Consider the following 27468-nt stretch of genomic DNA (forward strand, 5'->3'; position numbering starts at 1 on the left):
TCACCTATAATAAATGTTTGCATTTATATGTTTTCTATAAAACATTCTGTAGACACAAAATGCACTTGCTTTTGAATGGCTGTCTAGAGATAGATGTTTTGCCTCCATTATGGTGTAGTTATGGCATCTACCAACAGAGGCTAACCAGACCTGAGCTCGTAATAATCTTTTAGTCTGCTGCCATCTAGTGAACAAAGCAGAATTTTTAGTGATAATGAATTGGGAGAGGAATCTCGGTTCTAAAACTAAAACTCACTGCTCTGCCAGTTGTGTTTTTTAGTATCTCTCATCGTTTAGCTTCTAATATCAGGGGTTATTCTGTTGTCATTTGTGCTGGATGTTCTCAATTTTGATATTCACATGCAATATTATAAACTATGTTTTCTGTACAAACTCTCAGCAGTGATTGGTCACAATGTTAAGGGGTTGAGGTTATCAGGGCATTGCTGTGCAGTTGCCAAGGTTTTCTGATTGTTTTTAAGTGCATTTCAAAAACTGATTATTTTAATGGCTTTAGAGGGCCACCATGTGGGTTTTGACCTGTAGTCTGATTGCTTAGATAAGTAATAGCAGACAACAAATTGGAGAATTATTAATGTCTGTAGCACAAACAATGTGGCATGCATTGAATGCTAAAGTTTAATTGGTTACATACATACAGTGTATAACAATACATTAAGTCCAGTACACATAAAAGACTGTATTAACAATCTAAAGCTGTTGCACTGGGTTAAATTGGCTGAAAGTAGAAATATAATGTCTGTGGCATTTTGTCATTTGCGAGACTGTGTTTTTGATGTGCGTCAGCCCCGTCTGTCTGATTAAGGGCAGAGAGTCGGGACATAAAAGCTTTTTAGAAATACCACCGAGTCAATATAAGTATGATTGGAGCAGGTCAGGACAATTCCACGAAACGTGTGTGTGGGATTTTATACGTTTAGACACTCACACGCTGACTCTGGATGGTCTTCATTAATGTTCACTAATGGCTGATTGACCTTAATGATCTCGCCAATGAATTCATCACCTGCCTGCTTCTTGTTCACCCACCTCCTGCTCTCTCTCGCTCTCTCTCTCCCTCCTCTACCTTTCTGCTCATCCTCCAGTCCTCACTCAATCCCTCCACTCTCCATTCTCATTTTTACTCACAGTACTGAAAACTGGTCAGATTGACCCAGGAAGGCTTGCTCAGCTGTAGTAGGACCTGTTCAGCTTTGATTGTAACTCGACGATGAGTTTGCCAGCAAACTCAGAACTTTGTTCTCTGGAGAGGATCGCCCGTTACCGTAGCGCTTGCATAAACGGTTCGCCGTATGCCATCAACAAACCTATTGACATCAAACCCCGGAGAAAATGGTAAAGTTTTATGTGTGTGACATGCGTCAGAACAGTCCGCTGCTATGTTTATAATTCGATTTAGGATTGGATTATAATTCAGGAGATTCCAGATGTTGGGTATTTCATAGTGTTTATCCTGGCTAATTAAGGAATGAATAAATGCTGTTCTGACAGTTTGGATCACTTACTATATGAATGCTGAAGGTCAGTGGTTATACTTGAGCTTTTATTCATATGATGTTGAATTTAAAAGAAAATGCATGTAAATATGTCTGATGCTGTTTAAGGCTGTGGTTAATAATAGGATGTGATAACCAGCTGGTTATGAGCCCATTGATTTCCTTAAAGATCCTTTAATGCTTCTTGTCACCGATAAACCTGTTTTATCTACAGCTCGGTTAGATAAATGGCAATAAATAGGTAGAACTGAGTGGCACTCGTGACCTGTTCTGGGCAAATATCAGATACTGTGGAAACTTACACAACAAATGTGTGTTAATTTTTATTCATAAAGGTTCAGGAGCAGGTGTGTGTCAATAACTACAGTACACATTGAGAGAAATTTGAATGTGTGTGTGTGTGTGGGTGGGTGTGTAAGTGAGAGAGAGTAAGTCTGTGTATTGGGCCAAAGACAAATGCTCGGCAACAGAAAATCGCTATCAGATATGTGCCTTATGCTAATGCCAATAAAGCACACACACACAAATGGAGAGTCAAAGGACACATCAGATAACATGCAAAGTGTAAATTCGCAGTTTTCAGATGAAGGAAAAAGGAAAATCAAGGTAATTTTATATAACAGGATTTTTTCCAATAAAGTGGCACAGACCCATTCAAATCGTCTGTGTTCTGTTCTACATTCAGCTGGCGTCAGCCGCTAATGTTGAGTCTCTCTCTCTGCATGGTTTTATTTCATCCAAGTAATTATGAGTAGGAGGTTTAGCACATTTATCAGATTTAGAATATATTTAACACTTTTTAAAATAGTGTAGTTTTTCTTAGTTCAGCTCCTGATGATTTATTTGTACTAATAATTGGTTGTAGGTGAGTGGGAGTGTGATACTGTATGGGGGTGAATGCATGTGGAGATGCAGCAGTACATTTCCAGACACTTACCATCTGCTATCCAATGCAGTACTTTAAGACAAAAAACAAAAAAAAAACCTAATTAAAACTAAATGTAAACTAATTAAATTAAATACTGTTATGCTCTATATTATAATAAATAAATGTTAAATGTGTATGTCTGTATAGCAAAAAATAAGAAACATCACTTTAACACAATACTGTATTTTAAAGATAATAAAAATAAGCTTTACAGTTCTTTATTGGAAAAAATGTTAAAGAGTGAACTGTATTTTCATGCTTGTTTATGCATACCTATGGAACCGTCCTTAAGATCCCAGCTGTTTGTGGCGGGCAATTAAGGTCACAGTTACAGTACCTTGGCTTAGGACATTAAAGGGACCTTTCTACTGACTCTGAGAAGGACCAGAAGGAAGATGCCCATGAGGACTGCAGATGTGGCCAGAGCAATAAACTGCAATGTCCATAATGTAAGACGCTTAAGACAGTGATACAGGGAAACAGGATGTGCAGCTGATCGTCCTTGCAATGGAAAACCATGTGTAAAACCATGTGCCCCCCCCCCAGAAGTGTTAGAGAACTTGCAGTTGCTTTGGTGGAAGAGTGAAGTAACATCTCACAGCAAGAACTCATAAATCTGGAGATGCTTTTGTATTATTCAGAGTAGCTGGTGGCCACACATAAACATTTAGCATTTTTTCTCAGCTTACTTTGCTGATGACACAAAAGCACTCTACACTTTTTAAATTACTTTTTTTTTGCAGTGAAATTTTTTGGTTCCCTAAAGAACCTTCCAATAAACAGTCCTTAAAAGAATCACTTCGTCTTGGTGCAAAGAAAATTTTAACCATTTAAAAACCTCTTTACTATGAAGAACTTTTTGTGCAATTGAAAGGTTCCATGGAACCATAGATGCCAATAAAGAACCTTTATTTTTAAGAGTGTAGTGTAGGGTCAAAACTTTAACAAGGCCTAAAGACTGCCGAGGACAAAAGGTCCTTGAGTTTTTATTTCCTTTCAAAGCACTAAATGAAAACAAATGTCACTGCAGAACTTTTCAAACAGCTGTTTATCATTTATATTTGTGCAATGTGAAATGTTCCTTTTGAGGTTGTACAATTTAATAGTTTTCAATGTAACATTCACTTTAGTAGTTTGAATAGGTTTGTGCTTGTCATTGAAAAACAAACATCGGTCAAACAAATCAGTCATATATACAATATATATATATATATATATATATATATATATATATATATATTATATATATATATATATATATATATATATATATAATATCAAATGTTTATGGCTTTTATGGGCCTGTGAGAAAGTTCTCTGGTAATTTTCATAACAGCATTTCATTTAAATGTGTTTTTGAAACATCTCATATTTGAATACATTAGAGTGCAAGAACAAAACTTTGATTTAAAATAATAATAAGGATCCGAATATGCTCTGAACTTGGTTACATTTTTATATGCTTAGTGTGAAAATATATGAACAGCTGTGACTTGTGAAACAAGCACTTTCTTGTATCTTGCGCAACTGAAATTCAGTTAATCCCAAACCACAAAAGTAAGAACAATTACTGCATGCTTGGAGATTAAAGCTCCAGATTTTGGCTTTTTAAAGATGCTTAGAATTGTTTTTACAAGTTTACAAAACAATAATCTGTTTTTTAAAACTGATTACATTTTATTTTATTTTTTTTACTTTTGACATAGTTTCATGTACAGTTTACCAGCACAGAAGCTTGTGTTGCCGACATACCAGCTGAATGCGAGAAGGCCGGAGAGGTGTTATTGGATTATGGGATGAGGACAGAGTAGTGACGTGGACATTTTCCTCACACAAAGCTGAAGCTCTCTTATTAGGGGTCAGTCAAGCTGTCAGTTTTCTCAGGACACCATGGCTAGTGAATCTCCTGGTGGTTCTCCTCTTTCTCTCTTTCTTAGCACTTTTACTTGGAATGGCCGTCAGCTTGATATAAACTCACTGAAAGGCAAGAAAAGGAAACGCTGGTTCAGGTCACACAGGTACATACAAACTTCCACATTAGATAGATATGTGGCTTATAATGTACCTTTTTAACTGGTTAAAAGTACACACTAGTTGGGGCTGTATCAGTAACTGCATCAATGTTTTAATGCTTTTGCTTTTCTTTTCTTTTTTTCTTTTTTTTTTGCAGTGGTCGTCTGTTTTTACAACTGTCTCAAGTATCCTAACATTCTTAAGGATCAATCAAGCTAAATTTCGAGTGCATATTATTGTAATTGCTCTTGTGTAAGCAAGTAAACATGATTATACTAGGGGCTGTTGAATGCTTGAATCTGATTGGCTGACTTAAACCACACTGGTATACATTATGTAATTGAACCATGGCTTAATTTTTATAAATGTCAAATGGGTCATGTTGAAATTGGGTTTAGTTGTCACATGTTTTATGTGATGTAATGTTAATAACAGTCTGTTTACTACAATTTCTGCTGGCCAGAACAATAGTTGTTGTTTTTTTGGGGGTATATTACCTTTTCCAATGTCATTGTTGCTGATTTTGGCCAAATCATATATTTTTTTTTTAAGTTGCAGAAAAGCTTTTAATACATTTTAAATGTGGAATAAATCATTTTTGCTTTAGACAAAATGTAAAAAAAAAAAAAAAGTAAAAAAAAAAAAGTAAAAAAAAAAAATTCCTTTCAAATCATTGTCAATATAGCATGTTCTCATTACCTGATATAGTGTAACAACATTCCCCTACATCAATAAATCGTTAAATTAAGAAAATCTTTTTTTTTTCTAATTAATAATGGTAGAAATGTTTAATAATTGCTCTGTTTACATTACTTACTAAGCCAGTTAACACTTAAAGACCAAGAACATTTTTGGGGTACCTGCCACACCTGTACTTTTCTTTGTTTTTCAGACCTATTCTAGCAGTCAGCATCAAGTGCCATATATCATTATAAACAAGAAAACATGAAGTTTAAGTCTAACTAATTTAAAGTCCCAATTTTCCTTTTGTTTTTTCTAAGAATGAATGAAATTACAGAATTTTAAGAAAAACACATGCAACAATTAGTTTTTTTTTTTTTTTTTTTTTTTTTGCTGTGTACTCAAACAGAAACTCCTAAAGTTTGAATATTTTTTGTTAGAAAGTTGTATCTGGGTGTTTTACACTTTCAAATAAAATTTAGTTTACATATAACATTCCCCAAGAAAATTATGTCTTACAATATTGTTATCAGTGCCTTTAAGTGAAAAACAGGCCTTTTTCATTTACTAACAACAGAGATGTATCCAAAAACATTTAGGGAATAAAGAAAATGGAAAGAGTGTTATATAATAACAAAACAAAACAATTTTTTTTGTTTGTTTCAGAGAAATATATTTTAAATCTGAGTATGAAGAAATATGTTAAATAGTGGTTCAAAAGACCAAAACCTATGTTTATTGGTTGAATATGGGACAGATTGAACCAATCTGGGCACGGGGGTGGGACTAAGCATCAACAGTCGTTCCTGTTTGGCTCAGAGGAACGAAATGCATTGGTTTTCTTCTGACGAATCAATGTTGTCAAAATGTGATGACGTAATCACGTACACTACGGAGTCACTGAATATCCTAATGAGAAAAGTAGGATATCTCTGAAACGCGAAGAATCTCACTTTTTAAATCATTCAGATAGGATTAGCGGTTCAAAAGTTATGAAACATTTAAGAATAACAGTTATTTTTAGCAGCGGGCGGCTGTCTCGGTCTTTGAGGGTTAAGCCGTTTTTCTTCTTCTTCTTCTTCTTTGAATTTAGCTATTTTTAACTGCTTGTTGTTTTTAACTGCTTGGTGTTTAACAACACCATAAAACTATAAATAAAATAATAATAATAAAAAAAATGTAGAAATATTTATAATCTTAGTTATAATTCAGACTTCATAGTTTGTATTTGTATAGTAATATACTTAAAAAAAGAATAAGAAATATTCACTGGAGTAAAAAGTGTGTCAACTTGTGAATCAGTGATTTAGTTGGTTAATTCCACAGCACTTACAATAAACACTTAATTTTGTTTAGATTCTGTTTTTACACTCAATAATTGACTTTGTCAGTAGATGTTCTTGATTTTATCTAGTACTATCTGCTTTAATATCTTGTGAACACATGGGGGCAATGATGTGCACAAACTTATATCAGCTGTTGATATTGTGTGATAGTTACTCCGCTGTCTGTATAGTGAAACAAACACACACTCACCATTAAAGTCTTTTAAAGTCTCGTATCTTTTTTAATTCGTTATAATTAAGCACTGACACTGATTACTTCCTAATCAGATCTGTAAACTTTCTCTGAAGATAAAGTCAGGCTTGTTGTCTAAATGTTTATTGAATCCATGAAGTGAGCAGAGCTGCAGGCGATACTCCCTGCTTCGCCGTCATTGGTTGATGCATGTCATGCGTCACTGGAACACCTCTGAGGGCCCTTGGCATGAGTTAATGTGTGAACCGTTAGACTAGCTCCAACAAACTAGTCAAGCATAGCCACATGTGTTCAATTTTCTTTGTTGAAGATTTCTCTAATTGAAAAGTGGTACATGACATTGAGTACTAGTCATTTATTTACCTTTCAGTGATGTTTGAAGAGCCCTTGTTGTCTGTTTTGGCCGTTAACTGACTCTTGTATTATTACATGCTGGTCATTGCACAGTACGTGAAAGTGCTTTTAATAAGCTCATTGTGAATGACTCGTGTGGATGAAGTGGTTTTGAATTTCCAGGCTTCACAGGATGTGCAGTTTCACACTAAATCTTTTGACTCAGTGTGAATTCATACTATTGGGCAACTCCTTCCCCATCCATTGGGATCTCTTAACTTTTATTTTTCCCTGGCATCTGAAACCTCACAAGTTGAGGTGTTAAGTTGCCTCCTCCATTCAGTCATATCAAACTCGAGGAGCGCCCTACCCCCGACTACGTCATTACTACACGAGTCCAAGCAGTGAGCCCTGCAGCCAGCCAGGAAGGGAGGGAGGAAAGTACAGAGGGTGGGAGTTTCAGGAGAGAGAGAGCAAGTGGGGGAGAGACGGATTGTCTTGAATTATAGCAGCCGGTTGCTGAGTGACAGAAACACTGGAACGCCTGTCCGGTCAGTTTGAGAGTCCCGGGACACGAGGGGCTCCTGTCAGTGGACCAAACGGAGGCAGGGCCGTCTCGACCAAGTCATGTTCACACCTGGAGACACACGTGAGGACTGAAAACAAACACACACTGCTGGGATTAGCTGTAGCCGCTAGCAGAGGGAAATCCATGTCCAGAATGAGCATTATCATGAAGCCCCGGTCTCGCTCCACCAGTTCACTTAAGAACACAGACGGGTAAAAACTTCTTGACTATCTCCTTCTGTCTCCCTTAACCTTATTACCCCATGCTTGCTGTTTCCTTCTCCCCTCTTACATCAACCGTTTGGCTTTCCATATCTCTTTTTAACATCTTGTGCAACTCTCTGCTTCCTCTTAAGTATTAACCCATTTGTTTCTCCACAAATTGAGTTTCACTCTACCTAAGGAATTTGTCTTTTATTTGCATTCTCTTTCACTAGTACTCTTCCTCTGGGTTTTTTATTTACTCTCTGTGTTGCACTGACTTGTTAAAGTGTAACTGTGGGATAGATGTAAACATTCTTTGATGCATTATGTTGCCTGCTTGTCAAATAAGGGTAGAGATGATTTTACGTCATCAAATTTTTATGTTTATTACTTTAAGATGTTTTTTTTATTTTACCGAAATAATTTGTTTTTATACATATGAAATATATTTTATCCAATGATTACACCATTAAATATTAAAATATATATTAAAACACACTTTATATATATTTTATTCATGTCAAATATTCTAATTATATTCTAGATTATTATTATATAATATTTAAGTATATAAATAAGATTATTTCAGTTATTTCAGTTCAGAACTGAAACAATTTTTTATGGTGACCAGTACTTTATCCGATATGTTTATACAATCACCTTAAAAAAAAAATTGTAAAATGGCATAAAGGCGGACTGATATTTCCACATGAGAAGGCTGCTGCTGGATTGCAGCATATTTGCAAGCAGTGCCAGAGGGCAGATACCTCACCTTTGTTTCTCTTGTCCCATCTTGTTCTCCATTTGTATTTGCTTATTTTAGAAGCAAGTGATGATTGTTTGTGGAGAACTGATTATTTTGGTACAACAGTTTTGAATCTGTTTTAAATGTACTGCGTTTGTGAAGAATAATCTGAGCAGTCATCCGTCACTGCAAACTCTGAGATATTGCATATTGATGATTCACAAGATTATTTTGGTGCATAATTCTGTTATGTTTGTGTCTAAAGGTTTATAAAGTAGGCTAGCAAAAAAAGAGACAGGTTACAATCCCCCTTTGCTTGTGGAATGCTCCATTCCATGCTTTCAGCTAAGCAAACACAGCCTTGCTTTCAGAATCTTTAAGTGTGTGTGTGTATGAAAAAAGGTTCAGATGTCAGCAGGAAATCTCACTGACATCTTATTGATGTTATCAGTGCACAGGGCGATGTATGTGTGTCAGTATGTGTTTCCTTCATCTCATATATTGAACCTATTCTCTGCGCTTCCTATTTATTTTGATTTATTGTAATGCATGACAGTGACTCAACGCATGTCACACACCAATCATTAAGTGATAGTTGCCATCTCATATCCTGTCATTCATACTATAGTCATTTGGGCAAGTCTAATAAAATATTACCATCATTTGAATTTACATACTGTGTGGTTATATTATGCACGCACATCAAACCAGTTAAATGGGCTTTTCATTAGTGATCTCAATAGATGTTTCTAATTTCCGATTCGTGGTTGCATTTAAGAGAGTCTTGCATCTTCCAGCTCGTGAAGTGTGTTTTAATCTGTTTGTATTTGTGTCTCTATGTGATAGAGAGGTTTGTGGATTTGTTATGTTTTGTATGACATCTAATCTGATAGAATAGATGGCCCATTTCCTCTCCTGTCATTTAAGCTTTGACATTACTGACACATTATAGCACCTTATTAGATAAACAAATCAAGAGCCTTCCAATTACATCGGCTTTTATGTGGCAAAGTGCAATATTTGCATTTCGTGGAAGTGTGTGTTAAGGTGAGCACGTGTTTCTGTCGTGAAACCTGAAAAGGTTATAAAGAGTTACTTCTATACCAAAGTAAGTTTTTATATTTGTGATAACTCAAACACAAAATATAATCAAAAACACCACATAGAGCTAAAACAGCTATTATTTCTAAACAACACATATTCAAGTTATCATGTTATCCCCATGATTTGACCAAAAATACAAATTATTAAAATTTTTAAGTGTTGGACCCTCACCACAAAACTTGACATTGCACGTTCTTCTTATTTAATATTTTAAGTTGTTCAAAATAAATGTAATAAAAAAAATAATATTTAATATTATAATTATAATAAATAATATTTTTATGTAATGTCAACTTTTTCTTCATTTAATAGTTCAGAGAAATTTAATTTCAGAACTCAGCTAAACAATTAATAAGTGACTCCCAAAACTTTGCTGCTTTGACTGATTCACTTTCCCATATTTCCTTTACTTATTTTAGAGCATGGTAATTTTAACAACTGTCAGTTATTTTTATGCTTTTGACAGAGCTTGATTTAATTCATGAATTATTCCTGCCTGCTATTTTTATCTGCGCATCGCTTTTATTTGTCTATTTTAAGCATATTCCTGTTCCGTCTCATGATTGACAAGCAAACCAGCAGTGTTTGGGGAACAGCCTCATGTGATCAGCAGAAGAAAACAATGTCTTCTACATTCTCTTTGCATGTGGTCTCAAACCATTGGGTTCCACTTTCTGAATGTCCCAGGGTCAGACTCCATATTTCCTGTGCTTTTTTGTTCTTCTCTTATGCCCCAATGGACCACATGCCATTAAACAGAGCTTAGGAGGGCAGGCAGTCACGTACCAGCTCATTAGCAATCAGCTTTTAACATTAGGGATAATTCATTTATTCAGTTTTGGAATCACAAATATGTATTTAGGTTTAGTTCCTGTTTTTCCCACTTGTGTTTTTTTAGTGGTTTCTGTTGTCATTTTCTTTTATTATAAATATTAGTACTCAAAGTATAATTTAAACTCTTTTGAGAACTCTGTGAAATCTTAGCATTGTTATTGTTGACTCCCGATCTAATTGGAAAAGACTGGTTTAGTACCAAAAACAGTTATTTGGGGAACAGCCAGTCTTAATTAAAGTGGCTTAAACTGCATTTCCAAAGGGATTGGGCAGGGTGTCCACATCAATAGAGCATGCCAGTTGGACATCTGATGCCATGGATAGCATAGTAGAGATTGCAGCTACTGTAATTATCTTTTTGATTTTTTAAGGGACAGACATATTTAATCCTTTCACTAAAGTACCATTAAATGAATTGGCACACCGTCCATAGTCGTTCTTGTAGTTTGTGGAAGAATAACCCTATTGTGATTGTTTTAGGTATTTGTTAAGCAAACCACTTTGTTTTTTATATATCTTGACTTTAAGTGATGTTAAAACAAAAGCAGAATGATTTCGAACAACATGTTTTAACATCACTTAAAGTCAAGATCGTTTCGCTAGATAAGAGCCTTATTCCTCGGCTGGGATAGGAGTTCAACAGAAATGTTCCTCATAAGATTAATGTGGTAGAGGTTTTTATCTGACACTGATTTAAAGCTGCTAGAAATGTGTTGTGTGTTGATCTATATAACAAGTTTCTTAGGTTTCCATTGTTCCATGGTTTTCTGTGTTTGTGTCATGTGTGAATTAATTACGAGTTTTTGTATATCTTATATTATAAGATGTTTTGTGGGTTGTTCGCACTTGTGTGTGTTTGTATGTTAAGTGTAGTTTAGGCAGGGCAGACAGTGATCTTTGTACAGGGAACAGATGGAGACCTTCATATACTGTTTATTTGATAGAGGGAAATTAGGTGAGGGAAATTAAAGCACTAGGAGAGTGGAGAGAGGATGGGAGTTGGGGGAGTATTTTCCCCTCTGTAACTGAAGATACACTAGACAAAGCAAACTGCTCACAACACTGCTGTTTGCTGATGGGCTTTTCCTTATTGTGAGGAATCGAAAATTAATAAATGTTTGAATAGCATACTGTAATTTGGACAGCAATATTCAAAAAAGAAGAACTGATATATAGATATGCAATAATAACAATTGTTAATAGAACATACATACACCATTGCTCAAAAGTTTGGGGTCAGTAAGATGTTTTTTAAAGAAATTAATCATTTTATTCAGCAAGGACACATTGAAGTGATGATAAGTGAGGGTAAAGACTTTAAAATCCCAAAAGTCTCCTAAAAACCCACCAAATTATTATTATTATTAAAATATTTATATTTAGACAAACTTATTAAGCAGGACAGTTGTTTTCAACATTGATAAAAAATGTTTCTTGAGCAGCAACTTTATTTAAATTTTTAGTAATATTTCACAATATTACTGTATTTTAATAAACTATCCAGCCTTGGTAAATGTAAGAGAATATTTTCAAAAACATTAAAAGAATCCCAAACCTTTGAATGGTAGTGTACGTGAAAAACACACTTTTTTGTCTTATTCTTTTTGAGACAAAACACAAAATAAATATTTTGAATTAACCTGTTTAGCATGTTTTGAGATATAGATTTAACTTTTGATGCGAAAATGTTATAATTATAATCTAAATATTATTGATTGATTGATTGATTTGATATAAATATAGTTTTTTTAATATTTAATATATTTTATTCTGTTAAATATTTTGTAGTCTGAGCACAGGTGGTTTTAGGGGTAGTGAGTGATAATATAATTTCATGAAATAAAGAGCATGTAAAAAGGATTTGAATATTTATATTATAAAGGTTCTAGTGATAATCTGAGATTAATCTAAAAATGTAAAAATGTTACTGTTTTCAAAACTAATCATGGACATGTTTTGTCCCATCTTTCTAGAATCAGTGAGGAGTTTTCATTTTCATGCTTATTGATTTATTTATTGTTATTATAAGAGCCCATATTCCCCTTTGTAGCGTAAGCATCAGTGCTTTTGTGTGGGTTACAGTAAAAGGAGAACAGCCTCATTCATAATGCATGTCTGGAGTTGAGAGTGTGAGACGGTAAGCATTCCTGTGATATGACCCAAGAGAGATGAGGGCAGCGCATCGGCAGGCCTCTCACCACCAACTCTAGTTTTAAGTTCTCAATGAAACACAAAAATAAAGTCAAGTGCCATGATGTGTTGGGTTGAAAAAGTACAGGATACAAGCTCCAAGTGTTGTTTTCTCCTCACACTGTGGTGCTTTGATTGTTCTGAACGCAGACAATGTGTGAGTTTTGTTGTTGCTGACATATTTGTTCTCAGTCAAAAAAAAAACTCAATCACAGGTTTTACGTGGGTCATGAATCATTGGCCCTTTATGTGCGAGACAGTACAGTCTGAAGACACCAAGGTGCAGACTGAACCACTAATATGGATTTATCCATCCGCACCATGTTACTCGTCTCAGATGTGAGCCTGCATTGAGGTGATGACGGTGGTTAAATGAGAATAAGAAGTACAGCCACGTCACTGTTCGCGTCAGGAAAATACCCAGGGCAGAGCAATTATATTAATGCTCCCCAGGGATTATGGGTCAGCACTCAGCATGTTGTAAGCACAGTTGGGTGGATCTAAGGACTAGGGAGATGGAGGTTAAGGCAGCTCTCCCGCTGGGCTGTGGAAGCCCTCTAAAATGCGACTTTTTCTGAAAGAGCTGTTTTTTTATGTTTTGTTTTTTGCACTACAATATACCAGCAACCTTAATAAATATGTATTTAAATATAACGTTAGTCACATTACCTTTGGATCAAATTTAAGTTTTACTTTAGTTTTTGTTTTGTGTATGTGTTTTTTAAATGTTTTATTTTTCTGTTTTTTGCTTTATGATATTTGTTAAATATTTGCTTTTTGTTTTTTTGTGTATATTTTTTGTTTATTTCTTATTTTGTGTTTGTTGGTCTTTGTTTTATGTTTCTTTTTAATGTTTATTTCTATGGTTATTTTTCATTTTTTATGTCATTATTATTTGATATAGACATGTCTATATTATTTGACATTTTTGATTCGTTTTATTTTTTCTATTTGTTTATTTGTTAAATATTTGCTTTTTGTTTTTTGTGTATGTTTTATTTATTTGTTTTTTTATTTTGTGTTTGTTGGTTTTTGTTTTATGTTTCTTTTTAATTGTTTATGACTATGTTTAGCTTTAATTTTTCGTGTCTTTATTATTTGATTACATGTTTATTTGGAAATGAGTCCTGACAGTTTTGTCCACAACAAGAATTTATTTTTTATATGGACAAGTTTTCTCACTAGGTATCTTGTGTGACTATTAGGAATTACCTAACCAAAAACATTTTAAAAAAAGCTATTTTTCCATAAAATTTAGTTTAAAACTAACCTAACACACATATCCTTTATAGGCTTATAGTAGAAAATAGAAAACATTTTACAAAATGCCCAAATTGCTTGAAATTGTTAACTCAGTCAACCTGAGTAATATGTTACTCTAACGTCCTCCAATTATCTTATCTGACATCAGCGCTAACTGTCCTGTTATTTTGTCTCCCCAGCTTTGATGTGGACAATGGCACCTCATCAGGACGTAGTCCGCTGGATCCCATGGCCAGCCCGGGGTCAGGTCTCATCCTCCAGGCCAACTTTGTGCACAGCCAGAGGAGAGAGTCCTTCCTGTACCGCTCTGACAGCGACTATGACCTCTCACCAAAGTCTATGTCCAGAAACTCCTCCATCGCCAGTGACATGTGAGCAAATGTCCCTTTTAAACGCAGAACTGGTTTATTGGGATATACATTTCTTTTTATTAATGTTCATGTTTTATTCATAAATGGAAAGACAAATAAGGAAAACTATAAATAGAAAAAGCTTGTAATGTTGTAATTAGTATTTTGTCCTTTTTTTGCAGACACGGTGATGACATGATTGTTACCCCTTTTGCACAGGTATTGCAATATTAAATATGTCAATATTTCAAAATGTAAAAAATTATGAAACACTGTATATGTATGTTTTGTGTGTCTTTTTTAATGTTTTTATGTGTCTTTTCTCAGGTTCTGGCAAGTTTAAGGACTGTCCGGAATAATTTTGCTGCTTTAACAAATGTACAACAGGAAAGGGCCAATAACAAGTGAGTGCTTTCAGTTTAACATTCACATTTTTATCATAACACTGAATCTTGACAGAATTTGTAGATGTTGTAAGTTTTGTGACAGCAGTCAATCTGTGTTACTTTTGTTTGCATCATACACAATGACACATTCTTTGTTTCCTTTTTTTCTCAACCAGGAGATCCCCCATGTGTAACCCACCTCCCATCACAAAGACCTCCTACACAGGTGTCGCATCTTCACTTTTATATTTTAAATATTGCCATGCCAATTCAACAGCAGTGTTATTTTAGTATGATTTATACACTGATATAGTATTTGTTAACATTTTGAATTTTTATTTGAATATTTTCAGTTTTTGCTTTAAATTTTAATTCAGTTTTAAATGACTTTTTATATTTCTATAATAGCTTTAATTTATTTTTATTCCTAATTTAGTTTTAGTAATTTTAGTACTTTAAATAAAACAGTTAGTTGCCGAGGCACCACTTCTAATTTTCATTTAAATTTTAATTAAGTTTTATTTTATTTTATGATATATTATAAAGAGCAATTTCTCTGAGCTTTTTGGTTTGTTTAGTGTTAGGATAAGGGTTGTTTTAATTTGTGGAGAACTGATATTAGGGATTATGTTGTCTTTGTATGGCACCTTCAGTTTTGTCTATACCAGCATAAGGGCAACCTCCAGACATCACATATCACAGTGTGCATGTCATGTACTCTGAAGCGGATAAGAAATATTAAATAATATGTCGTAATAACCTCTATGCCCAAATTAAAGCTTTAAAGATACTTTTTCACTTTTTCTTTATAGAGCATCCTGGGATGTGACAGTGTCTTTGCCATAATAGTGAGGCACTGCTCATTGTATCGATTAGCTTCTGTTTGCGGTCTGTTTAAAAGGTTTGCAAAGAAAAGCTTGTTTTGAGATGCAGGTGTTTGACCTAGAACTGTAGTACAGAGTGCTTGCTGGATGTTTAGCATGAGCAGAATGTTCAGCTGCAGAGATAAAAAGCACCGGTGTTATAGATTTATAATATTGATTTGTACTAGAGGCAGTGAGCAGATGGATACATTATACAATTTAACTCCCCGTGCTGAGTTTAGATGTCATGTGACCACTAAAAGTGTCTAGTGGGTGTTGAGTGTGGATTGCCTAGATATCCATATACCTTAATGTAGAATGAGATGATGACGTCTGCAGCTGAAGATACAACCTGGTCACCAGAAGGCTAAAATCCCTTAAAGGGGTTATGTGTAAACTATCACCATTCTAGCCTAAAGCAAGACACTTAGCTTCATGTTGAATCTCCCTAATAAGTGTGCTGGAAGTCACTGTGGATAAAAGTGCCACCTAAATGACTAATTAGTGGGGCTTACTATGGCAAGAAGAGCTTGTTAAGAAGAGGTGTGATCAGACTTGCATATTTACAGACCAGAATACCACAGGAAAGTGGGCTTTTTTTTTTTACTTTGGCCAGTAAGGAATCATCTGGCAACCCAGAACACCATACAAATATGGGATATCAAACCTTTTTATGCTAAGGACACAAATATAATCAAATTGCGAAAAATCTGCTTCCTAAAATCTAAAGCCATATATTTTAAGTGAAAAATTAATTTTGTAAATGTTGTTACAAAAAACAAAATAATAATAATTGGCATTTATGTTGTCATTGTGCTGAATGCAAATAAATTCTTAAAATATTATCCAATGAATTAGTAAATTAGTAATAATTTTAATGTATTTATAGCACCTTAAACCATACATATTGGTCTAATTTATATACTAATATAGTATATTAATAATATAGTATACTAATAACATTTTGAACTTTTATTTTTATATTTTCAGTTTTTGTTTAAATTTTTGATAAGTGCTTTTGTCCTTTTTTATTAGTTTTAGATTAGATTTTTTTATATTTCTATATAGATTTAATTAATTTCAGTTTTAGTAATTTTACTAAACAGTTACCACTTCTAATAATTTAAATGTATTTATTTAGCATCTTTAACCATACTGTACTGTACATATTGAGCTTAAGTCTTTGTATTTTTATTTTTTCTTTGAAATTTTCTACAGACCCACTATTATGGCCATTTGAAAAACCCTACCCCAGAAAATGCATATGAACACTCCAAAAATAAAAAAATAAAAAACTAGAAAAACTGTTCACTTAAAAAAAAAATCTTACTTGCATTCAGTTGCATTTTAGTCAAGTTGCAATTTACAAAAATTCTGCTCATAATTGGAGCATAAAGATGTGATTCAACAGACTTCCACTGCATTTTTTTTTTTTATCTGTGCCTTTTTAAGATTTTTTTTGTGATTTCTAGTGTATCAAATCCTCATATGTTTTGATGAGGACCTCCTTGCTGAAATGGTAGCAAGAGCCTGTGACCCAGATTGGAGGAATCCAGTCCAGCTTTTCGCCACAGCTCTCCTGTCTATGGAGCCAGTGCCCTCTCATGGGCTGGTGTATGATGTCGCGCTAAGCACGAGAAGAATGTCATTGACGTCAGTGCAGTCTCTTTCAGAGAAAGTGGCACCCCAGCCCTGTGTACTTCACCACACATGCAGAAAGAGAGAGAGAGACACACACAGACAGGCAATGAATAAGATAATGTATGCTTTGTTAAAGGAGTGTACATGTGGCACATGCATTCTGCCCGGCTTTGTTTTCATAGTTGCTTCCAGTAAGCAACATGTCTAGCATAGTTGCAATGACGTCTGTTTTTTAAGTCTTTTGTTATTTTGTTTCACTTATTTTTATGCCCTCATTTGGTCATAATAACCTTTTTCAAAAATGCACATGCAACAGATGGTTTGCATGTCATAAATGGTACCATCTCAACAAACTTGAAATGCTGACCACAATTTAATTACTAAATTATTTGCAATCTTTATAAACCTAAATCATAAAGAATCCTCTCCAAGAAAAAAACAACACATTAGACACCTCTGACCTTTCTCAGACTGTCAGCTGTGAAGGACCTGAGCTTCTCAGCTCCAAATCCTGTGAAGTTCATGTCAGGTTTTAGCTGAAGTCCTCTCTCTCCTGCATGCGGCGGCACTGGCAGGCTTTAGGCTTCTGTTTCAAGAGGAAGCTCGGCTCACGTTCGGCTAGCGACGCTCTACGGCTGCCCCGTGCTCGTGCAGGGCATCCACTGCTCTGAGAAAAGGGGGCAGGCAGATGCGAGCACCTTTCTTCTGTTTTGCGGCAGACTGGAAACAAGAACAAGTCACTCATCTGTTGGTGTCAACCCTCTGTATGCTTTGTGTTTGTGCTCGTATGCATGTATGAGCGAGTATACGTGTGTGTTATTGTTATGACTCTATGCCTGTATGCTTTGTTATGGGTCGGATCGCATGCTCCTAGGGGCCACCGCACGCTCCTCGGCTTCTTGGATGTAGACCAGCATCTGTCACGCAGAGATGGGCCTGCCAACAGCAATGACATTCTCCCTGTCCCGAGATGAGAGGTTTGACTCTGGGCTCCTCGACATGTAGGACTATAGATTCTGCAGTGACTGTTGTTTTGTTTGTGAGCGGCGTGAGTATTGGTTTGTGTGGCCCCTTTGTATGTTTTCGTAAGGGATATAGTGTTCTTCGCTTCTCACGAGATCTGAGTCCCACTCCTGGTCTTTACGGTGCCTCGTTTGGATTACGGTGTTTTTGGAAACCTTGTTTTTTGGCTCAATTTGGGGCCCCATCATTCACTGTGGAGGGCTTCAGCACAGCATGAAGAATTACCCATGCGTTCTGTCGGGATATCCCAACATGGCGGTCTACAGCAGTTTGGGCCCTCTGCTGGGAGCCTCAGCTAGACCCCTAAATCATCTGAGATCTGACTCCTTGCCTCCTTCTCTTCCTCCAGAGGAGGCCTACCAGAAACTGGCCACAGACACCCTGGAGGAGCTGGACTGGTGCCTCGACCAGCTTGAGACCCTCCAAACCAGGCATTCAGTCAGCGAGATGGCATCTAACAAGGTAAGAAGATCTAGGCGTCTTGGGTTATTTTGTGCTTTTTAGGATTCCCTAGGATAGTTCTGCAAGTTGATGAAGTGCAATTATTGTGGTTCAGTTTCCACTAATAGACACAAATGGTGCACATATTGTGGACTTATAATTTTATTTTATTTTATTTTTTTTTTTTTTACCATGTTTTGATTTTTTTGTTTTTTGATATTTTTTTTTTTTTTTTTTTTTTTTTTTTTTTTTTTTTTTTTTTTTTTTTTTTTTATTTTATTTTTTTTTATTTAATTTTTTTATTTTATTTTATTTTATTTTATTTTATTTTATTTTATTTTATTTTATTTTGCACTTGTGCACAATATACAGTATGATATATTGCCTTAAGATGAAATGACTATAAGACTGAATAAGACTTAGGATATTGCAAATGTTTTTAGTCATTTGTTGAATTCTGGTAGACCTGATCATACTGTGATTGTAGCCTTTTAAGTATTGTACATTCATTTAAAAATGAGCTTGAGATGATTAACATTATAAAACGGCAGTCTGCTCATATAATAAACTACTAAACTGTTTAGTTGTTTTTAGAAAAATAAGCTATATGCCATTTGGTCATGCTTCAGTGTCTTTTAAGCAGTGCACTGTTTGCAATAACAGCAGCAGAATCGTCATTTAGGCTGCACTGAGCATGCTCACAGTCTCCAGCAAGGCCCCAGTACACATACAGCATGCTAATCAGGTTGTAGTGTGTATCCTGTCTAGTCCACTCAGCCACAACGTCTTATAAAAAAACAAGATTTGAGATGCTTCTAATATTTCTTAGACAACTGGGCTAAAGGTCTGACAGAGGTGAGCAGACATAAGTAACAGAAGCGTCAAATACTCACATTTTCATACGTTTCACTCGACCGAACCCCCCCTCCTCCCTTTCCCTCCTCAATACCCAGTATCCATGGAAACGCACAAGGCCTGTCAGTTTGCTTTGTTGCTTTAGCTCAATAGCAATAGTGGCGTATCCCTTATAAAACTGCCTCACACTCGCCACGCAAGTGTTATATCCTACAGCACTGTTATAAATAACACTGTTTTCGTGTTGTTTCAGAACAGAAATAGCTAGACTGATATGAAAAACATTGTCCATTGCGATTGTTTTTATGATTTATTAGCAGTCAGTGTTCATATTAGCCTGGGTGCTTGAATACGTCTTCCATTTCAATGACAGAAAAACATATCTATTTCACCATAAGAATGCAGTGTAGATCTGTTTTATAACTCTAAAATTATTTTTTTTAGCTATAGGTATTAATCTGTAAAACAGAGTTTCAAGCAGAACTACACTTTTTTGATCAAGCAGTGATATCTATGCTATCTATGAATAATGATGTTATATTAATAGTAATTATATATTAATATAATATATTATATATTTAATTATATTAAAATATATTAGTTTTAACAAAATATAATTTAATATTTTAATATTATTATGCAAATATTATTTAATAAATATTATTTAATATTTATAAATGTTCTATTTATTTTTTATGTAAAATATATTATTTCTATTAATAATATGTTTATCTGTTATATTAAACACTATTATATTAACTATATACTACTACAACCAAGTCAGTTCAAAGTCAAACTAATGCTTCAGAAAAAAATCATGTTATATTACTGCTTTGTTTTTAATTTTATTATTATTATTTTTTAATTTCATGCAATTATTGGGTTAATTCAGACATTATTATTATTAATAGTCATTTGGAGGATTGGTCAATTGGAGGATTTTTGTGTTTCAAGTCATTTTACTGTAAGTTCATTTTTAATAACTTTTGATTTCATTTAACCTGCTTTTTATGTAAATGTTGGACAGTGTCACTTTAGGAAAATGTACATTTTACATGCTATCTGATCTGGTATTTTGTAATACTGAATTTGGTTTATTTTTGTATTGTTGATTATTTGCTCATCTGAATTGCATTAGAGAAATGCCCTTTTTCAAAGCTGTATGTATGTTATGGATATTGGAGAGGTCTGAAAACTTATGCATCATTGTAATTCATCAAAGAGTGCTCAATGGCTTTGTTGTTGCTGTTTAGTCTGCTGAAATAGTATATGTATGTGCAGTTTATATAAGAATAAGAATTATGTTATTTTGAACTGAAGTCAACATTATGTTATTTTGAGCTTACAATTTATAGATGTTATCAAATCCCTTGCAAGTTCAGAAGAAATAATGAATAACGTTGCTTTTGATCTACAAGGCATATTATTAGACTAGAGGGATGGATTCAGGAACAAATCATTATTTAGGCCTCTGTCCCAGAAAACACATTTTCAAGGAATCACAGCTACAAATTGTGTGATATCTTTCCATTTTTTGCTGGGAGATGTGTTTTAACACCCTCTAGATGTTCCAACAATAGAAACACAGTCACCTCTGTCCGCACGGACCCGCAACAGCCTATTACCGTCGGCTCATCTGCTCCAGTAAAGCTGCAAATTACTCAGCATCCCACTAGTGGTACACAGGGACCAGAAGTGTGAAATAATCCCTGACCATGTTCTGTCAGCTCCACTGCCTCAGTGCCTCAGCTCTTTATTTGCTGCCATGCAGCATGTATTTCTGCCACCGGCTCTGTCCAGCTCAGTGTAAAGACACAGGTTTTGGTACAGTACCTCAGTGACATGTTTCTAAAAATGTCCGAGGCCTACAGGTGCTTTTTTTAGTCACTTGCTCTCTGGGTACAGTGTGGTTTTGGATAGTAGGCCATTGGAAGTCTTTTACACAGTAATCATAAATTTGGCTAAATACTTCAGGCCCTGACCATATATTTATGTTATATTGCATAAAGATTGCTGGATTTTGCTGTATGACTTGAAAATGTTAGTAATTTGCTCATTTGAATGAATTTTTGCAAATCTGACAGAATTCTGCTAATAGAAATAAGCAATAATAAGCATAGCCATCATATATATTTGCATTTTTGTATTTTTATATTCATAATGTATATATTTAAAATGCATATTTTATCATAATTACACTGTGTAAAAGACATACATTTTAGTTTTTAGGTTTTTTTTAATAAGTAAATTTTTGCCAGTTTGACAGAATAATTTATAATAGTTTTATAATAGTAGTATTATATAGTTTTATAATAGTTTTATAATAGTAGTATTATATAGTTTTATAATAGTATTATAATAGTAGTATTATATATTTTTATAATAGTAGTATTATATAGTTTTATAATAGTATTATAATAGTAGTATTATATAGTTTTATAATAGTATTATAATAGTAGTATTATATAGTTTTATAATAGTTTTGCTGATAAATATGCAAGAATAGGAAGAAGTATTATCATGTATATAGCCATCACATATATTTGCTTTTTCATCACATATATTTTGTTTTTATTCATAATGTATATATTTAAAATTTATATTTTATTACAGTGCATAAAATACATACATTTTAGTTTTTATGTTTAGTTTTTTGTTTTTTGTTTTTGTTGGCAAAAATAAGTTTTTTTTTTTTTTTTTTTTTTTTTTTGTAAATTTGACAGAATTCTACTGATAAATATGCAAGAATAGATAGATGCATGTATTATGTTTATACCAGTCATGGAACAAATTAAAAACGTGTTAATTTGTAAATGTTTATATATGTATATACAAATTTTTTATTTGCTCCATGACAGCTATAAATGAATCAATTAAATTTGATATAATTTTATTATTAACTTACATATATATTATTTTATTTTTATTAAATTTAATATACAAGTGTCATTTTTAATGGTTTTGCCATAGGGCAGGCCTAGTAAAAAGTCTAAACTACTGGGCCAGTGGAAAAAAATGTATTGTTTAGCCCTTAGAAACTTTTTTTTTCCAGTTACAATCAGTAAAAAAATAAAATGGCACATTTCCCGGCATAGTTTTTGCTTTATTCAAGGGCTCATTAACAATTTAGCAGGACAAGTCTAGCACGGCGTCATCGGTTTGTTTTGTTCTTGTTCATATGACATATGTTCTCCATTGACTCCCCTCTGTGGATTTATGTGAATGAACTTCACTGAATATTTTATGAGTCTGGCTGACACAATGTCCACTTCCAAACCTCACGTCATGTCATGAAGATTACCTCACCCCTCCACACATACACACGCATCTGTCCGCACACATATGCGCATATTCAAACATGACGTAAACACGCATGAATCCAAACCACACATAATGACTGTGTGCCTTTTTGGGGAGCTATCTGCTGTATTTAAGAGCTCTCGTACAAAGAAACATCCTCCAACTGAGCTGCAGACATCTTGAGGGTGAAGTGGGAGGGGTCCTGAGGAGGAAAGCACTCCCAGAGGATTTACATGCGAGTTCGGCTCGGCCAATCGGCTGCAGCGATGAGCTCATTCTAATCTGGAGGAGCCACCTGATTGGCAGGGCTGCAGTCAGAGACTCTCACCTGAATGATTGTGTGAAACGCAGCCTTATTTGGAAGATGTTAACTGGGCATATTTTCCTTCCAAAGCGCAGACATTTTTCAGTCTATTTGGTTTGAGTGCGCAGCTCACGGATAGATGCAATCAGACAATGCCGTGGCTTCTTCACGCCCTCCTCTGTCTTAGATGGAATCTTGCCAGGTTTCTTAACAGTGGAGTCAGCCATCGCAAGGAATGCTGTGGAATTTCTGGACTTTTCATATAGGGTTTAGTGTAATATCATAACCTTAGTTCAGGTGGATTACAAAATAAATGGAGCTGTGAGATCCTCTCGCTGAGCAGTTTGTTCATCTTACCTATCAGCCAGTGTTTTCTAATTTCATCTGCTATCTGGACTTACTCATTCAAAATGCCTGAGGCAAATTATTTGCTGTCAGTTTCTTGGGGATACATTAAGGTAAGCTAATCAATCATTAAATACTGTATTCTAATATTGGAATGTGGTTGGATGTGCTGCTATTGTTTATTACTGGTGTTCAGTATGTGGTTACATAAAAACAAAGGTTGCATAAAGAAACATGACAGGTATCTAAATGAATGAATTTCTTAATTAATGGCATTTTTGTATTTTTATGTTTAGATTATGTATATTTAGAATCTGCATTTTTTCATAATTACAGTACTTAAAAAACAAAATTTTGCTTTTTTATTTCTATTCTGTGCCTTGTTGTTAGTGTTTACTTTCCTATTTTCATTTAGGCTGTATCACTATTTGAACCAAACTACTACAAAAAGCACCAGCACATCATGTGCTGTTGCTGGGCTGTTTTAGTTGTTTGTTTGCGCACATTAGGAAGTTTATTTTTGAGCATGCGGTGGTTTTTGTCTCTAGCTGGTGTCTGCAAATCTTGTTAGAAACGGGGAAAAAGGTATTTTGTTTTGTGGCGTCTATGTGGAGTGACCTAGCAGGTCGTTTTGACCTGACAAATCTCAACAGTGTGAGAGGATTCATATGTTTTGGGTTGTTTAGAGGACTCAGCCTTGAAACTATGGTGTATCTGCCAACAGACAGCAACATAGCTGACAACAGAAAATCCATTAAATGATTAAAAAAGGTAAAATGGTGTCTAGAGCCGTGAATAAAAGAGGGGGTGTTTGGACAATGGTGCTAGAATGTTATTACACAACACCTCCACACTAGATATTTTTACTTTGATTTTTTTCTTCTTTTCTTCAGTTTTTCCATAAATAATTATGGATACTCAAAAAACAGTCATATTTTTTTCACACAAAATATGTCTAAATCTTAAATAAATAAATAAATAATAATAATTTTCCCTGTTTGTTTGTTTCTCGACAGTTCAAGAGGATGTTGAATAGAGAATTGACTCACCTCTCAGAGATGAGCCGATCTGGTAACCAGGTGTCTGAGTTCATCTCCAGTACATTCTTAGGTGAGTGTCCCACGAAAACCATAATAAAGACCAAACATGGATGTTTACATACATTGAGTGTAGAATACAGCTATAATGTTATGTGGCAACATGCACAGCATTTTTAAATGTACAAATGAGTCAAAGCATTTTGACTGGAGGAGGGCAGCTGTGTAAAATTTTTGGGGAAACTCAGAGAACTAGGACAACTGAAGTGCTGATTATGAGCAAAAAGCAGGTCAGCAGCAGCTCTGTAGCCTGACGGTCGTGTAGCTAAATAATCAGCCACTAGTGAGACCGTTAAATGACCATAGCCCACTATTCTTTTTCAAAAATTTCTAGAACCTTCTCTGAGCGATTTCTGTTTCTCTAGACAAGCAACACGAGGTGGAAATGCCAACGCCCCAGTCCCAGAAAGACAAGGAGAAGAAGAAAAGGCCGATGTCCCAGATTAGTGGTGTAAAAAAGTTAACACACAGTTCCAGCCTTACCAACTCTAGCATCCCTCGGTTTGGAGTCAAAACTGAAACAGAAGATGAGCTGGCCAAGGTAATCCTAAAATATATATTAAATAATAATAATAAAAAAAATCTTATTTAATAAAGTCTTAAAATACATGGAAAAAAAAATACACTGGCATTCAGAAGTTCAGATTTTTTTTTACAAGGATATGTTAAATAGATACACAATTATAATGTTTCTATTTTAAATAAATGCTGTTATATTAAAGTCCCTTTAAGGCAATTCATGTCACTCGGTGGCCATCTTTGAAACACTTCTCAGGCATGCAAGTGCATCTCCTATCTCTTTGAATGGGTAATCATCTAATTCTCCAAAACTGTTCACAAAGCTTACGATTAAATTTCATATTTGAAATCACCATTAAATTCTGACAACAACTGTATCATATGTGTTGTTTATTTTGCTCAAATTGCGTTTAAAAAAGCTTATTTCTCAGGCTAGACCAGCCAATCCTAGGCACACGTCTCAGAGCGTTGACTATTTATTTAGCAACGGCAGCTGACTTTACCGATTAGCGATTGGCTCTTATCCTCAGAAGGCGGGGCTTTGTTCGATAGAGTGGCCATATTGAGCGTTGCATTTTTCCCCATTCAAAACTATATGAGTGACACATCTTGGGTATTCTATAGTCTCTGGTTATTTAGAACTTTCTATTCATCAGAGAATCCAGAAAAAATGTCTCACTATTTACACAAAAATACTAAGCGGCACAACTGTTTTCAACATTGATAATAATAAAAAAAGAATTGTATTTTGAGCACTAAATCAGCATGATATTATGATTTCTGAGCGATGATGTGGCACTGAAGACTGGAGTTATGGCTGCTGAAAATTCAGCTTTGCCATCACAGGAATAAATTACATTTTAAAATATTAAAATAATTTTATTTTTTTAAATTGTTATTTTTAAATTTTTTTATTTTAAATTGTAATATCACTGTTTTACTGTATTCTTGATATAATAAATGCTTTAGTGAGCATAAGATACTTTTTTTAAAAAACATTTTAAAAATTTTGCCAGCCTCAAACTTTTTAACGGTAGTGTTTAAAATAAAATGGCTATAAATTACAGATTCACAGAAAACTTCAATATAGGAAATCAAAACATATGTTTCACTTTGTGTCATTTCAGGAGCTTGAAGATGTAAATAAATGGGGTCTTAATGTCTTCAAAGTGTCAGAATTTTCTGGGAACAGACCTTTAACGGTTATGATGCACTCAATATTCCAGGTACATTTTTACAGTATTTGTTCCCTCAAGCTCAAGTTTGTTTTAAGTTTGTTTGTCTTTTGCTGCTAACAAGGACAAACCATATGGGTTGTCTTCCTGTAGGAGAGGGACTTGTTAAAGACGTTTAAAATTCCCCTCGACACGTTTGTCACCTATCTGATGACTTTAGAGGACCATTACCATGCTGACGTTGCCTATCACAACAACATCCACGCTGCTGATGTCACACAGTCCACTCACGTCCTGTTATCAACCCCTGCCCTTGAGGTATGATACTGCTGTCCCAGTATGCAATGCTGTTTTTTTCTGATTGTTAGGTATTAAAAAAGTGGACTATGATGTAAGATTTAAGAAAATCTTTCTGTGTCTGTTATTTTCAGGCTGTGTTTACAGACCTTGAAATTCTCGCTGCCATATTTGCCAGTGCAATACATGATGTTGACCATCCTGGCGTCTCCAACCAGTTTCTCATCAACACTAGTAAGTCTCTAGCTCTAAGAACATGACACTTTACTATTAAACTTTCTTTTGCTGCTGTGGCATTAAAGAAATAGTTTACACAAAAATGTAAACTTGATGAAATTTTACTCACCCTCAGGCCATCCAAGATCAGTTTGCTTCTTCATCAGAACAGATTTAGAGAAATTTAGCATAACATCACTTGCTTACCAATGGATTATCTGTAGTAAATGGGTGCCGTCAGAATGAGAGTCCAAAAAGCTGGTAAAAGCATCACAGTAATCCACAAGTAATCCAAATGTCAATTAACGACTTGTAAAGTGAAAATGTGCATGATTGTAAGAAACAAAGACTTTTAAATTTAAACTGTTGCTTCTGTTTTTTTTGTTTTTTTCTTGTGAACGCTGCTTGATCTGTTCATATTTCGCCCCTGATACAGACAGATATGACTTTTTCATACCGGACAGTAATATTATGGATAGAGTACTCGTATTTTAGCAAAAGTTTGCATTGTTAATTGATGGACTGGAGTCATGTGGATTACTTGTGGATTTTTGTGATGTTTTTATCAGCTGTTTGGACTCTCATTCTGACGGCACCCATTCACTGCAGAGGATCCACTGGTGATCAAGTGATGTAATTCTGAATTTCTCCAAATCTGTTTTAATAAAGAAAACCTCTTCAATGGTTGAGTAAATTTTCAGGTTGACTTGGAAAAGTCTACATGCTATACTAAATCAA

General features: G+C 34.6%; 1 protein-coding gene across 11 annotated transcripts in view; it reads left to right on the forward strand.

Moving 5' to 3' along the window:
- Positions 1 to 27468, forward strand: part of LOC109094537 (cAMP-specific 3',5'-cyclic phosphodiesterase 4D-like) — a 119691-nt gene that overhangs the window by 86947 nt on the left and 5276 nt on the right. For 4 of the 11 annotated variants that reach the window (XM_042729597.1, XM_042729590.1, XM_042729591.1 and 1 more), the window contains 10 exons: positions 14098 to 14289; positions 14451 to 14487; positions 14596 to 14672; positions 14831 to 14880; positions 18531 to 18643; positions 24443 to 24536; positions 24889 to 25064; positions 26170 to 26268; positions 26371 to 26535; positions 26649 to 26748. In XM_042729597.1, the coding sequence (XP_042585531.1) occupies positions 14098 to 14289; positions 14451 to 14487; positions 14596 to 14672; positions 14831 to 14880; positions 18531 to 18643; positions 24443 to 24536; positions 24889 to 25064; positions 26170 to 26268; positions 26371 to 26535; positions 26649 to 26748 (1103 nt within the window). Of the gene's footprint in view, positions 1 to 654; positions 1357 to 4256; positions 4464 to 6653; positions 7792 to 14097; positions 14290 to 14429; positions 14488 to 14595; positions 14673 to 14830; positions 14881 to 15856; positions 15873 to 17196; positions 17212 to 18476; positions 18644 to 22457; positions 23540 to 24442; positions 24537 to 24888; positions 25065 to 26169; positions 26269 to 26370; positions 26536 to 26648; positions 26749 to 27468 lie in introns of those variants that run through there. The other 7 variants (XM_042729600.1, XM_042729598.1, XM_042729595.1 and 4 more) reach the window with 6 other exon arrangements.

This window comes from Cyprinus carpio, chromosome B8 (assembly GCF_018340385.1).
Source record: "Cyprinus carpio isolate SPL01 chromosome B8, ASM1834038v1, whole genome shotgun sequence".
NCBI classification, from domain to species: domain Eukaryota; kingdom Metazoa; phylum Chordata; class Actinopteri; order Cypriniformes; family Cyprinidae; genus Cyprinus; species Cyprinus carpio.